Source organism: Panthera pardus, unplaced genomic scaffold (assembly GCF_024362965.1).
Source record: "Panthera pardus isolate Hobbes unplaced genomic scaffold, ASM2436296v1 HiC_scaffold_17, whole genome shotgun sequence".
Taxonomy (NCBI): Eukaryota; Metazoa; Chordata; class Mammalia; order Carnivora; family Felidae; genus Panthera; species Panthera pardus.
In genome coordinates this window covers 127,263,760-127,278,401 of record NW_026526732.1, presented here as the reverse complement: position 1 = coordinate 127,278,401, position 14,642 = coordinate 127,263,760, and the positions used below count along the sequence as shown (strand labels likewise).

Below are 14,642 nucleotides of genomic sequence, written 5' to 3'. Positions count from 1 at the left end.
CATGAATCTGCCATCACCTACTGTGTACCGGGCACAAGTTATCAGACTGTAGAGCCTGCTTCTCAACTGGAAGTACTCTGTTTCAGGATTTTGCAGAGCCTTAGGATTAACATGGTACATCTTACTAAAGCATAAAGATTTCTGAAAGAGATGGAGGGGGAAAAAACCAACAGTATTTCTTTGAATATTAAGATTGCTATATTGTGGATAAGAATGAGTGCATTTTAAAAACAACCAGATGAATTTCACACTTGTCTGTTTTGGTGAGACGTTGAGCTATTTTAATACAGAGTTTATTCTCTTTTAATAAAGATAGAATAAAAGGCAAGTGTATATGCTTAAATGTTAACTATTATCTTTGGGTGCTGGGATTGTAGATGATTAAAATTTTACCTGTGTTTTCTACTGTGAATCTGTACTTAGAAATGTTTTTAAAGTTATATCTGGTAGAAAACTTTAAATAGGTCTATACAGACAGCATAGGTCTATGCAGTCAGCCTCACACTTGTAAGCTGAGATACGTGGAGTAAATCAGTCATTGTTATGAGCCCTTTTTATCTGTACTATACTCCCTTTGAATAAGGGTTCTTTCTTTTTGTTATTATTTTAGTTTGTGTATAGCGCCAGTGTAAGTGGTAAGCCTCATGCCTGACCTTTCCCTTTCTTGAGACAATAGGCCCAAAATGAAATTCTTAGAACGAGTTTAATGTTGGCCTTAGCCATTCATTATACGTTTTGGAGGTAAATGAACATTGTCAAATTCTAAATCTATTAACAGTTGAATTAAAAAATGCATTTAATTACAATTTGTTATTTATAATAATGAGGAATACATTGTAGGGAGGTTAAAAAATACAGATTATACAGACTCTTCATTTTAGCCAGTAACTTTGTCCTATTTCAAATGTCTTTTTAAAAAATTTCTTGAGCAAATATGATTGATTCTTAACCTTTTCTTAGGGTACTCCTTCAAGTATTGATGCTCTGATAGTTAACTGTTAGCTAAGGAGAAAGACATGTAATAACTAACCTTAGGTCTGTATTTATAACTAGTGCCTTCAACTCTGGAACTTATTTCTTCTAGGCAAATCAGCAGACTTCCACCTACAATTTGGCCAAAATATCTACTCCAGCAGACAAGGTCTTACGGAAATTTGAGAATAAAATTAATCTAGGTGAGTTCATAAAATATATTTGGGCTACGAGGAAGTTATTCAGAAGCCATGAAGTGTCATAAATTTTGTTAGCTCAAGAAATGAGTGTGTTCAGTGTTACTGGCTGAATAATAATAATGTTTAGAGAAGATAAAAACTCAGTATTTAAAGACCTGGCTTTAGGAAGAGACTTCAGCTTCTGCTTTTTTAGCTCTGTTTGCTCCTCTGCTGTAAAAAAATTTACACATATCTGTTCAAGTTTTCGTCTGTTTTGTATTAAAGTAGCATTGTCTCAGACTAGAACGTTGAAAATATGTTGACCGTTGAACTTGGGGGTTGGGATGCTGACTCCATGCAGTTGAAAATCCACGTGTAACTTCTGACTCCCTCAAAACTTAACTACCAGTAGCCCACTGTTGACCAAAAGCCTCGCTGATCACATAGACAGTTGATAAACACATTTTATATGTTATGTATGTTATATACTAAGTTCTTACGATAAAAGAAACTAGATAAAAGAAAATGAAAATGTTAAGTCATAAATACATGTACAGTACACTACTGTGAAAAATCCACATATAAGTAGATCTGCATAATTCAAACACATGTTGTTCAAGTATCAACTGTACTAGAATATTGAATATAAATACGTTTTGTTTTACTAGACACTTTTTATGTACGCATTAATCATTTAGTGAGCTGTTGAATGCAAGGAATCAGAATGTTGATTTGAACCACCACCTCTTAAAAAATGCAGGATCATCTTTGTCTTATGGAAGTTGATTCATTATAAACCTAGCACAGTGTCTCTCATATCCTATCACTGACCTATAACTTGAAATGAAACTGTAGTTTTTAGAGTTAAACTTGGAATTCGGGCAGTTTATATTCCCAAATTAGCCGTATAAAGTATTAACAAGTGTCTGAAATTCAGCATATGCAGGTAAAGGATTTTGGGGAGATTCCTCGATCTGGGTTTCTGTGGCTCAAATTAGAGCTGTGTTGATGACAGTGACAACACTTGTCACTAAGGAGACACAACTTCATGCTCAACATCTAAAAACATTAATAGTTTTTCATCAATAAAAGATATTCTATATGTAACAAAATATTTGGAAAATAGAGGAGGAAGAGGGAAAAAGTATTCTATTCAAAATGTTGTCTTTTTGTCTTAACGGTTGTTTACATTGTGGATTTTTTAATTTTTAGATAAGCTAAATGTTACTGATTCTGTCATAAATAAAGTCACCGAAAAGTCTAGACAAAAGGAAGCAGATATGTAAGTAATATTTTAACTATAAAACATGGCGGATAGGGACTAATTCTAGACAAATGAGCATCTTGGTTATAATTCTTTTGGAAAGGATATTTCTTTATATGATTAAACCAGTTATTTTCTTTTTCTTTTTAGCTTAAATGAGGGTGTCCTTTCCTTAGTAAGTTGAGAATATTAAGTGAGTTTTAAATGTGTAGTCAAACTATAATCTTGTGAAATTCACAATGTGCTCTTGGGAGGGTAATGGTAAACTAAAATGTAGATTCCAGTTTAAACTGAAGTGTTAAAATGTAAAAATGCTTCCTTTTAAAAACTTATTAAAAATTTTTCCCTTCCATGAAATGTTTTTAAATTTTTATTTTATTATTTTTAAATTTTTTTAAGTAGGCTCCACGCCCAGTGTGGAGCTTGAACTCACGACCAACTGAGCCACCGAGGCACCCCTCCATGAAATATTTTAAAAAATGTAAGGGAAGATTTAAAATTAAATAGTGATCTAATAAGAATAATTTCTATTTATTCTTCTCAAAACCAGTTGTTTAAGTGCAAGCTAACTTCTATATGCTAAAAATACTAGGGCATTGACATATTGTAGAAAATGACATTAAGTTTATACAACTAGCAGTGTTAGAACCGAACTTAAAAACCAACTTTCTTCTGACTAAAAATCACTTTTCTTCTGGTTTATTGCTATCCCCAAGAGATACCAGCCTTTTGAGAACTGCCATAGTCATCTGTTATTTCATAGAAGTGTCTGAATCTTTGTGTTTGAATCTTTGAGTTGAGGTTAGTGTGCTAATAGAATCAGTGTCTGAGCTGAAGCCAGTCAGACTCTGCATTTTAATGCAGAACTCAAGAACTGTCTTTAGATGACAAAAACCCGTGTCTTTGTAGAAAGGGACTCTAAAGAGAAGGTGATATAAATGACTTTAAATCTCACATTAGATTAATAGAATCATTAAAGATTGAAAGACAATATTAACAGACCCGATGTTTCCTTTTTTGCAGCATGGTTCACCTTACCCCGGCTGCTCTCTTTATCTAATCCTTCTGAAATATGGATAGAATGATTTTTTCTTACTGCAGATGTGCTCCTTTTGCTCTAGGGAACTGAACTAATGATTAAGGGGACACAAAGGAAGCAACACTGAGCAATGAAACTACAATGAGATTATGAAATGGGTTATTAAAGAAAGTACCTACTTAGGAATTTTATGGGATGAGATACATTTCGAACTTTTTATTTTGGCTTCTGAATTTTGAATGTCACATTCTTTTTTGGTTTTGGTTAGGTATCGCATCAAAGATAAGGCAGACAGAGCAACTGTGGAACAGGTACAATTTAAATATGCTTTCATTTTAAGTTAGCATTTTAAGTTCTCATTTTAAATTAGCACTTCTTTTCTCTTGGGATTATAGTTTGCATTCATTCTTCTTGCTTAATGCTAATGTTACCTAAAATTACTCCTTCTAGTTTTGAGTTTAGAAGTCTACATTTTGAGGGGCGCCTGGGTGGCTCAGTCGGTTAAGCGTCCGACTTCGGCTCAGGTCATGATCTTGTGGTCTGTGAGTTCGAGCCCTGCGTCAGGCTCTGTGCTGACCGCTCAGAGCCTGGAGCCTGTTTCAGATTCTGTGTCTCCCTCTCTCTCTGACTCTCCCCCGTTCATGCTCTCTCTCTGTCTCAAAAATAAATAAACGTTAAAAAAAAAAAAGTCTACATTTTGTTTTATTGATAATAGATAACTTAGAGTCATGCCCCCCTCTGTGGCCACCATGCGGTGTTTTCATCTTCTATGAGGATGCAGAATTTACTGGAAGTCCAGAAATCTTTTGTCTTAAGATGTGCAGGAATTTTGTGAGCTTTATTAGAAGGTACCTGTCACAAAGTGAAGGGATAGGGCAATGCCTTCAGATTTTCACTAGAAATCCCTTACTTGGTTTAGACATTATGCTGGTTTTATTCTTTCTGTTCAAGAATGGGGGAAATTTTTCCTAATTTTCCCATATGTAGAGAGTTGTGAATTGGAAGTTAGCATTGGCTCCGATTTTTGACGTGAAGGTGGTAAAAAGGGTCAGAACATTGTTACTGCTATCTACCACCCTTCTCACCCCTACACAGAGGCACAAACATTTTGGAATAGTAGCCCCTGTGATCCCCAGATCCTTGATACAAGATGTGAACCCCCTGCTACTAGCCACCTCAGTCCCCAGCAGAGTAACACCCAACCTGAGCTCCAGAACCATTTGTGCAGTTGAAGAATTCCACCTGTAGTTGGGCAGGAGTGGGTCTGAGATCTGTGTCTTCCTTGTCCTCTCATTTATTTTGTGTGTGTGTGGTTGGAAACAAAGCGTATAGTCCAGCTGAGAGAAGTGAGGCAGCCATAATTTTCAAACACCCTAAAATAACAAAGGCAAGAAATCCTTTTTTCCCCCTTTTTCAAAATTAATTTTGAATTAACAATGTATATCTTGGTCTTAAGCTGTCTTTTTAAATATGTATTTGTAAAGTTTATTCCATTCTCCTGTTTCTCTTCCCTATTTTGTTTTTAAGCCATTTTGATACGTTGCTCCTCCTACACCCCTGCCTTGGCTTCCTCCCAGTTTTGCAGCCACACAGGTGTGTGCCTGGATTCTCAGTGCGCCGCTTCCCTCTGCTGACCTGTGCAGTGAAGTGGGAATGTCAGTTAGGGCCCGTTAGCCCAATTCCCTTTCATTCCTCTCTAGTTGCCATAGTTGCAGTTTGGCTTTTTGTCCTGTAGTCTTTCCAGGGTTGTTTTGTTTTTATTAACCCTAGGTTTCTGGTATGACTGTGGCTGCATCACTGAAGGATAGACCCTAAAGTATAGTTAGATTTGGCCACTTCACACTGTCTCTCTCTGTGGAGCTGGAGGGGCTGCTGTGAGTGTCCCTTGAAATTGCATGTAAATATCTGGCTGGTTGAGTTCAGGCATGGATGAGACCAGGCTTTAAATTCCTTGCTTTCTGTTAAAGAGGACTTTGGGATCCTTTTTACTCAAGATTGATTGCTCTAACTTTGAAAGAGACCCTTTCCCTGATTTACTCATCTATAGCAGAGGTGCACAGACTCTTTCTTTAAAGGGTTAAATAATAGGGGCGCCTGGGTGGCTTGGTTGAGCATCCAACTCTTGATTTCAGCTCAGGTTATGCCCACATTGGTCATGCTCCATACTCAGTGCAGATCCTGCTTGAGATTCTCTCTCTCCCTCACCTCCCTTGTCCCATCCCTCCCCAACCACCCACTCGTGTGTGCGCGTGTTCTTGCTCTCTCTCTCTCAAATAAAAAATAAATGGGGTGCCTGGGTGGCTCAGTTGGTTATGTGTCCGACTTCTACTCAGGTCATGATCTCATGGTCCATGGGTCCCCCATCGGGCTCTGTGCTGACAGCTTAGAGCCTGGAGCCTGCTTCAGATTCTGTGTCTCCCTCCCTCTCTGCCCCTCCCCTGCTCACGCTCTAACTCTCTCTCAAAAGTAAACATTAAAATTTTTTTTTTAATAATAAATAAGGAGTTAAATAATAAATATTTCAAGCACTGTGGCTCACAATTTTTTTTTTTTTTAAGCAACTTTTAAAATGTAAAGACCATTCCTAGCTTGCAGGCTGCAGAAAAAAAAGCCGTGGCCTGGATTTGACTTCTGTGCTGTAGGGTGCTGACCCCAGTTTAAAGTTGCAAATCCAGTACAGTGACCACTGAACACTTGAAACGTAGCTAGTCTGGATTGACATGTGCTATAAACATAAACCAGATTTTGAAGACTTGGTTTAAAAAAAAAATGTTAAATCTCTTACTGATAACTTTTTATATTGATTACATGTTGAAATTGATAGTGTTTTAGATAGATTGCATTAAATAAAGTATATCAAAATTAATTTTACCTGCTACTTTTTGCTGCTTTTAGTGTGACTAGAAAATGTGAAACTGCTATGCAGCTTGCATTATATATTCTATTAGCTAATATCAATCTAGAGTCCATTTCTGCTTCTGTTGAACTTGGTAGACTTTGACTTCTGTGTCTGAACGAACTTGTTGGTTTGTCTCTTGTTCCTTTGGCCTTCGTGTCGTATTTTATTTACTAAAAATCAGAATAAATAAAAACACCACAATTGAGACTGTCAGTCAGCCAGAATAGCATAGTATTTAAGCTCTTCAGTTTATTAATGGTCAGGTGCTTCAATGAGAAATACTTGATACTATCTTTCTGAACTTTCTATTTTTTGCATTTTTTTAGGTGTTGGATCCTAGAACACGAATGATACTATTCAAGATGTTGACTAGAGGAATCATATCAGAGATAAATGGCTGCATTAGCACGGGAAAAGAAGTGAGCTTTTCTTTGGATGCCTGAATGTTTTCATGTTAGTTTTCTTATTTCAGATACCAAATGAAACTAAGGCACGTAGTAAATAAATGGTGCCTTTAAAAGAAAAGAAAAAAAAAGCATGCACAAGTCAGGATGGTTTAATTAGTGTTTGTAAAAACAGCTTTATTAATATTTATGGCTACGTAGGAAGTTGTGCACATAAATCGGCCTTTTCACTATCGTTGCTGTACTGGATCACTGAGTCCAGGTAGTGCCCAGGGTAGGCATAGGTGGTCAGATTACTGCAGGCCCCAGTCCTTGCCACATAGTTACTATGGGAGGAGGGGCTTATAGTCTAGTTTCTGTGGATAAGCAAATCTCTTTCTCAGTTTTTCTTTGTACGTGGATATGGAGACAGACAGACATGGCATTTGTAAATTAGCAACTCATTCTATGGGAAGCAGCCCTCAGTAAAATTCAGTTTATAAATCATGAGATGTAAGAATGTCTTGAAATATTTTTCACATACTTGAGATGCAAAGATGTTTGAAACTGCTTCATGCTTAATTATAAATTGGATCTTATATGTAAATCTACTTACTGTACCTTTTGGTATGATGTTTCATATTTTAATTGATGTATTCAAAAGATGATGTTTCTTCTACATGCTACTTCAGTTCACTTGACTTTGTTTTTTTGACTTTTGAGGATAGAATCAAACAGTTGAAAATTAAAATACTTTTGTTATTTTATACAAACTTATTTTGTTTTTGATGCAAAATAGGCTAATGTGTACCATGCTAGCACAGCAAATGGAGACAGCAGAGCAATCAAAATTTACAAAACTTCTATTTTGGTGTTCAAAGATCGGGATAAGTATGTAAGCGGGGAGTTCAGGTGAGTGAGCTCAGATTCTTTTTCCAGTGGCCTGATTTCTATATCCTAAAAAAATAAAAACTAGAATAATAGAACGATTACAATAACAAGTGTTTTTCTTGTTCAAGATTTCGTCATGGCTATTGTAAAGGAAACCCCAGAAAGATGGTGAAAACTTGGGCAGAAAAAGAAATGAGGAACTTAATCAGGTGACTCTCGAGGGCGGGTGTCTGTGCTGTGCCAGGCATACTGGCCCCAGCTCCTTCTTGCTGACAAATCCCAGTGTGGTTCTGTGTAAAGGTGGGGACTCATAGTGCTGTTCAGTTGTGTTAGATCTGAGGTATGCAAAAGAAACCAATTTCTGGGCAAATAGAAACTACCTTATCTTCTCTGTTTTGAGAATCCATTATAGAAAAATTTACATTTATTCAGCAAGGGTGAGTCGTTTGAAGCACCTTGGTAACCATGTGAAAGCATTTAGAATTTATACGGAGGATGATAGGGGGCTGTTGCAGGACTTTATTTTATTTATTTATTTATTTTTTTAATGTTTATTTTTGAGAGAGAGCGCAAGTGGGGAGAGGCAGAGAGACAGGGAGACAGAGGATTGATCTGAAGCAGGCTCTATGCTGACAGCAGAGAGCCCAATGTGGGGCTTGAATTCACAAACCATGAGATCATGATGTGAGCTGAAGTCAGTTGCTTAACCGACTGAGCCACCCAAGCACCCCTAATTTATTTATGTAAATTCAAGTTAGTTAACGTATAACGTAGTATTAGTTTCAGGAGTAGAATCAGTGATTCATCACTTACATGTGACACCCAGTGCTCACCCCAAGTGCCCCCCTTAATACCCATTGCCCATTTGGCTCCGTCCACCCACCCAGTGCCCTCCGGCAACCCTCAGTTTGTTCTCTGTATTTAAGAATCTTATGGTTTATCTGTCTGTTTTTATCTTATTTTTCCTTCCCTTCCCCTATATTTATCTGTTGTGTTTCTAAAATTTCACATGTGAATGAAATCATATATTTGTCTTCCTCTGCCTGATTTATTTCGCTTAGCATAATACACTCTAGTTCCATCCACGTTGTTGCAAATGGCAAGATTTCATTCTTTTTCATCACTGAGTAGTATTCCATTTTATATATATCATATCTTTATCCATTCATCTGTTCATGGACATTTGGGCTCTTTGCATAATTTGGCTATTGTTGATAGTGCTGCTGTAAACATTGGAGTACGTGTACCCCTTCAAATCATTTTTTTTTTAATCCTTTGGATAAATACCTAGTAGTGCAATTGCTGGGTCGTAGGGTAGTTCTATTTTTACTTTTTTGAGGAAGCTCCATACTATTTTCCAGAGTGGCTGTTGCAAGATTTTAAACAGGGAAGTAACACAATCTGGTGCTGAGACTGATGGGTTATTTTGTCATAGGTATTGGAGTTTAGACAGTTTTGCTAGGTCCTAAACTCTATTATAGTTTCTTTTTCTTATTTCTATCCAGTTGTTTTTAAAACAATTTTTAATGTTTATTTATTTTTGAGAGAGAGACAGAGAGAGCCTAAACAAGGGAGGGACAGAGAAAGAGGGAGAGACAGAATCTGAAGCAGGCTCCAGGCTCTGAGCTATCAGTACAGAGCCCGACACGGGGCTCAAACTCACAAACCACGAGGTCATGACCTGAGTTGAAGTCGGATGCTTATCCAACCGAGCCACCCAGGCACCCCTCCTCTTTCTTTCCAGTTTTGGACATGTTTATGTATTATTCTTTGTACTGATCCTTTTATATCAAGTGAAGGCAACTTGCTTAGCTGAGATGAAGGTTTTCAAAAAATTTGAAGTATTTTTTTCTCTTTCAAATAACTTTTAACTTTGTATGTGCCATACAGAGGTAACATACATTGGATACTTTAGTATTAAATCCTTATTTTGAAAGTCCTTCTGAAATCTTCCTGTGTTCAGTTAGCTAGCTAGATGTTAGGTATGAGTTCAACCGTGTTTTGTTTTGTTTTGTTTTGTTTTGTTTTGTTTTGTTTTATTTTGTAAGTAGACTCTGTGCCCAACATGGGGCTCAAACTCATGACCCTGAGATCGAGAATCGCATGCTGTACCAACTGAGCCAGCCAGGCACCCTGAGTCCAACTGTTTTTATTAATCATTGTTTAGGTAGTCAGCTGAAAAGACATACCTGCTGTATCTCATCAATTCTGAGATGTACATTTGACAGGTTAACATCTCTGGAATGGGACCGAGTGTTAGAGACTGTGAGTAGTTGAATTGCCAGTGTCGTGTCATTCTTGGTCGTACATCATGGTGTCACCTAAAAATCACTGGGGCCCTAGAGTTTATGACAAACAATAATACAGTTGAAACATGCTGGCGCTGCCTCCTAACAGTGATACTAATCTTCTGTAGCCATTATAATTTGCTTTAGATGCTGTGTCACCTTCTCACTCGTCCTTTTACCTGTTTGAATATCACAGGCTAAACACCGCACAGATCCCATGCCCAGAACCTATCCTGCTAAGAAGTCATGTTCTTGTCATGGGTTTCATTGGTAAAGATGACATGTGAGTACGTAGAAGGCCTAATAATTACATGCTCAGAATGGTATTTTTAAGTGCTTTGAAGTATACAGTGTATAAATATTTCCCATTTAAATAGCTCCTTTTATCTTGAAGTATTTCGTAGGATTTTTTTTTACTGTATGAGTGCATAGAGTTAATTTATTCTACCTTTTTTAAGTCCCCAAATGCTTCAGAATAACAAAGTTCACCCTGTTTCTGAGAAATGTTTTGTATAGTAGGCTGCAAGAGCACTTGTTTCTTGACAGCTTATTGAAATGGTACATCTGTCATGAGCCAAATTGTTCAGCGATGAGTTGTCAAAAAGAAGTGCATGTAGCAATGTAGTCTAAAGCAGGAAAACTTGTTCTGGGGCATTTTATCTTAGTTCATTTGATTTTTATTCAAGGCCAGCGCCACTGTTGAAAAACGTCCAGCTCTCAGAATCCAAGGCTCGGGAGTTGTATCTGCAGGTCATCCAACTCGTGAGAAGGATGTATCAAGATGCCAGACTCGTCCACGCGGATCTCAGTGAATTTAACATGCTGTGAGTGCATTTTGTCCTTTAGGAGCCACCTGCGTGGTGTTTCATGTCCTTTAAAAAAATAAAATCCCAATGTAAGAAGTCATTTTTAAATTTTAAAGTTTTAAAGTTGGCTTCCATGCGGTCATAGTATAGGATGTGTTCTCTGCCTCTGGTGACCACAGTCACAGAATTGACCATCTGATCATTAACAGGCTTCTAGGACTTTGGAAATTTTCTGGGTTTTCATCTCTTGTTAGTCAAGCGGCCTCTTATCCTTACCCACCTTGTTCATCTTATGGGTTATTTCCCTTGCTTTTAAAGTAGAATTTTTTAAGCAAGGAATGCAGGAAAGTAGTAGCATCCAAGTCCCTGTGTGTCTGGCCCACAGGTACCATAGCGGAGGTGTGTACATCATTGATGTTTCCCAGTCCGTGGAGCATGACCACCCACATGCCTTGGAGTTCTTGAGAAAAGACTGTGCCAATATCAACGGTGAGTGGGAACTGGAGTTTCCAGCCAGCTTGTTTGTATAGTGGTTTTGCACTGTTAAGCTGTTGATATGGCCCTAAATCATTTGATACAGCGATTACCATTTGCTAGGAGATTGTGTATTTTTATTCATCTCTTTGTTTCTCTGTAAAGTAGTTGGAATAAACCTTTTCCCTCATAAAGCTATCATTATATTTTCCTTCCAACAGATTTCTTTTTGAAGCACAGCGTTGCCGTGATGACTGTGCGGGAACTCTTTGAATTTGTCACAGATCCATCCATTACACATGAGAACATAGATGCTTATCTCTCAAAGGTGAGATGGGGCGAGGAAGGGAAAGGGCAGAAAATGGCAATAGTAATTTGCACTTACATGGCGCTTCTAGGGACTCAGATTGCTTAGCATATGTTCATTTTGACAGCTTCCTGAGACCTTTTCCTTCTGATTTCACAGATAGGGAATCAAAAGTACAGTAAAAGGCCAATGAGAAAGCCAGGTTTCTTGACATGAAGCATTGGGCAGGGTTACATAGACTGCCAGAGTTCATGAATGTTTAGTAAGAGACCTGTTCGCTTTTGGTGTTTCCCTTGTTTCTCAGAGGTCTTTCTGAATCCTAGAATTTTTGAAAGTGTGGTAAAACGTACATAGCATAAAACTTGCCATTGTAACCATTTTTAAGTGTACATGTCACTTAAGTGCATGCACAATGATGTGCCGCCACCACCACCGTCCATCTCAGAACTTTTCTCCTTGTGCAAAATAGAAACTCTGTGCCCATTAAACATTAACTCCTCTTTCTTCCCTCCCACAGCCCATCCTACTTTCTGTCTGTGATGTTGCCTACTCTAGGTACCTCACATAAGTGGAATCAAGCTGTTTGTTTCTGTTTCTGGCTGACTTGATCCCCTTAGCGTAATGTCCTCAAGATTCATTCGTGGCATGCAGCACATTTTGTTTATCTATTCGTGTGTGGATGGACACTTGAGTTGCTTCTACCTTTCAGCTGTTGTGAAAAATGCTGCTATGAACACGGGTGCACAAATACCTCTTCAAGACCCTGCTTTTATTTCTTTTGGGCACATACCCAAAAGTGGAATTGCTGCATTATATGGTAATTCTGCTTTTAATTTTAACACTGTTTTCCTTAGTGGCTATACCATTTTACATTGCCACCCAACACTGTGCAAGCATTCCAGTTTCTCCACATACTCACATCCTCGCCATTTTCTGGTTTTGTTTTCCTGTTGGTGTTTTCCTGTTTTTGGAACAGCTATCCTGGTGAGCGTGAGGTGGTGTCTTATAGTTGTTAATTTGCATTTCCCTGATGATTAGTGATGTTGAGCATCTGTTTTTTCACATGCTTGTTGGCCATTTATAGATCTTCTTTGGGGAAATGTCATCCACTTTTTTGCCCATTTTTAAATTGGATTGTTTTTTGTTGTTGAGTTACAGGAGTTCTTTATATATTCTGAATAGTAACCCCTTATCAGATCTGTGATTTATAGATACTTTCTCCCATTCTTAGGGCTGCCTTTTCCCTCTCTTGGTCACACCCTTTTGATTTCAGTGTATCTCTTTTTACTTTCGTTGCCTCTAAATATTAGAATACTGAATACATGGCATATATGCCCCGAAACAGTTTTCCAGGTTTTATCATACCCTTTTTGTATTCTCCCCTTTCCTTGGAATGCCTTCCCATTTCTACCTTTGCACATTTTGCTCTGCCTAGTGAATGTTAGAGCTCAGTTCAAAAAGCTTTCTCCAGGAGGAATCAGGCAAAAATCATTGTTTCCACGGGTGTATTTCCCATATTATGTGAGCCTGTAATAGAAGTAGTTGTACTGCATTCTGTTATTAAGTTCTTTTTAGTGTTGTCACCCTTTACTAGACCATGAACTGTTAAGGGACAGGAGTTCTCTTCTTGTATTGCCTGTCCCTCAGTCAGTACTGGTGCATACTAAGCAATTGCATATATTAATTGGATAAATGGTATCATTTTTATTTCTAAACTCTTAAGCACTAATTTTAGTGTCTGAATGTAAAACAAAAAAACCTAGTACCACAATTTTTTCCTCTTTCCTGTATATTCTAAGTAGAGAACGAATCCAATTTTACAAGCCAGAAGACTCTTGTAAAATCTGTCACCTTAGTGTCAGTCATCGTTTGTTCAAAGAGCTTTCTTTGGTGGTTGATGCTTCCACAGCATTAGAGACACATACTCAAAAGGACAATCCACCTTTCCTCTTTCATTTCTTTCATTGACTATTCAAGAATTAAAAAATAGGTCTTTCATTCTTTGGGTCTCAGTTTTCTGTTAGTAACTGTTTTTGCTAATCATTTAAAAATTAGGAAAAGTAGTTTTACTCTTAAGGAAAGGGGTGGGGATCCCCTGAGGCTAGGTGAGTTTGATTTATTCTGTTACTTGTGAGCTTCCCGCAGCCTTTTTGGTGAGGTCTGACTGAGAGAGCTAACCTGTATCACGAGAGGTCACTGAGTCTTTTCTTTCAGAAGTGTAGAGGTGATACTGGTAAAAATTAGAGCAGGTTTATACTAAAATTGAGAAATGGATGCATCTTCTATAGGTTGAATATAAAGGAAAGTAACTTCTGATTTCTTTCCAAGGCCATGGAAATAGCATCTCAAAGGACCAAGGAAGAAAGGTCCAGCCAAGATCATGTGGATGAAGAGGTAAGATTTATTATCTACTCACAGGCTTAGGAAACACTGAGTTTTGTTTGTGTTTTGTTTTTTATTTGTTTTAAGGGCATGCTAGGTCACAAACTTGATTTTAAGAGAGAAGCAGTTTTCAAATGACTGTTTTCCTTGTGCATAATTTAACTGAGCCAGATTATATAAATACATTTCACTACATCATTCCACTCAGCAGCCTATGAGACAATTTTTCTAGATAGAGAACTCTATTTACTTGAAGAATAATTGACATGCAGTATTATATTACTTTCAGGTGTACAGCACAGTGATTCAACATTTATATACATTACTAAATGGTCACCACAATAAGTCTAGTTCCCATCTGTCACCATACATAGTTATTACAATATTATTGACCGTATTCCCTATGCTGTATTTTATATGTGACTTATTTTAAAACTGGAAGTTTGTACCTCTTAATCCCCTTCACGTATTTTGCTCTGCCCCTCATCCTCTCCCCACCTGGCAACCACCACCTTGTTCTCTATATTATGAGTCAGTTTCTGTTTTGTTTTTTTTAGAATCCACATATAGGTGAAGTCTTATAGTATTTGTCTGTCTCTTTTATTTCACTTAATGTAATACTCTTGAGGTCTGTCCATGTTATCACAAATGACAAGATTTCATTCTTTTTTTTTTTTTTTTACTAATAATTTTATTTTATTGTGTGTGTATGTGTATCCACATACATACATACACTCCATTTTCTTTGTTGATGGACA

At 37.4% G+C, this 14,642-nt stretch overlaps 1 protein-coding gene across 1 annotated transcript in view; it reads left to right on the top strand.

Moving 5' to 3' along the window:
* RIOK1 (RIO kinase 1) overlaps positions 1-14,642 on the top strand; it is a 29,976-nt gene that overhangs the window by 4,243 nt on the left and 11,091 nt on the right. Inside the window, exons 3-13 of the mRNA XM_019419813.2 lie at positions 1,085-1,175; positions 2,364-2,433; positions 3,723-3,765; positions 6,680-6,772; positions 7,536-7,648; positions 7,756-7,836; positions 10,112-10,198; positions 10,602-10,739; positions 11,107-11,210; positions 11,417-11,523; positions 13,831-13,896. Coding sequence (XP_019275358.2) covers positions 1,085-1,175; positions 2,364-2,433; positions 3,723-3,765; positions 6,680-6,772; positions 7,536-7,648; positions 7,756-7,836; positions 10,112-10,198; positions 10,602-10,739; positions 11,107-11,210; positions 11,417-11,523; positions 13,831-13,896 — 993 coding nt within the window. The remainder of the gene's footprint in view (positions 1-1,084; positions 1,176-2,363; positions 2,434-3,722; positions 3,766-6,679; positions 6,773-7,535; positions 7,649-7,755; positions 7,837-10,111; positions 10,199-10,601; positions 10,740-11,106; positions 11,211-11,416; positions 11,524-13,830; positions 13,897-14,642) is intronic.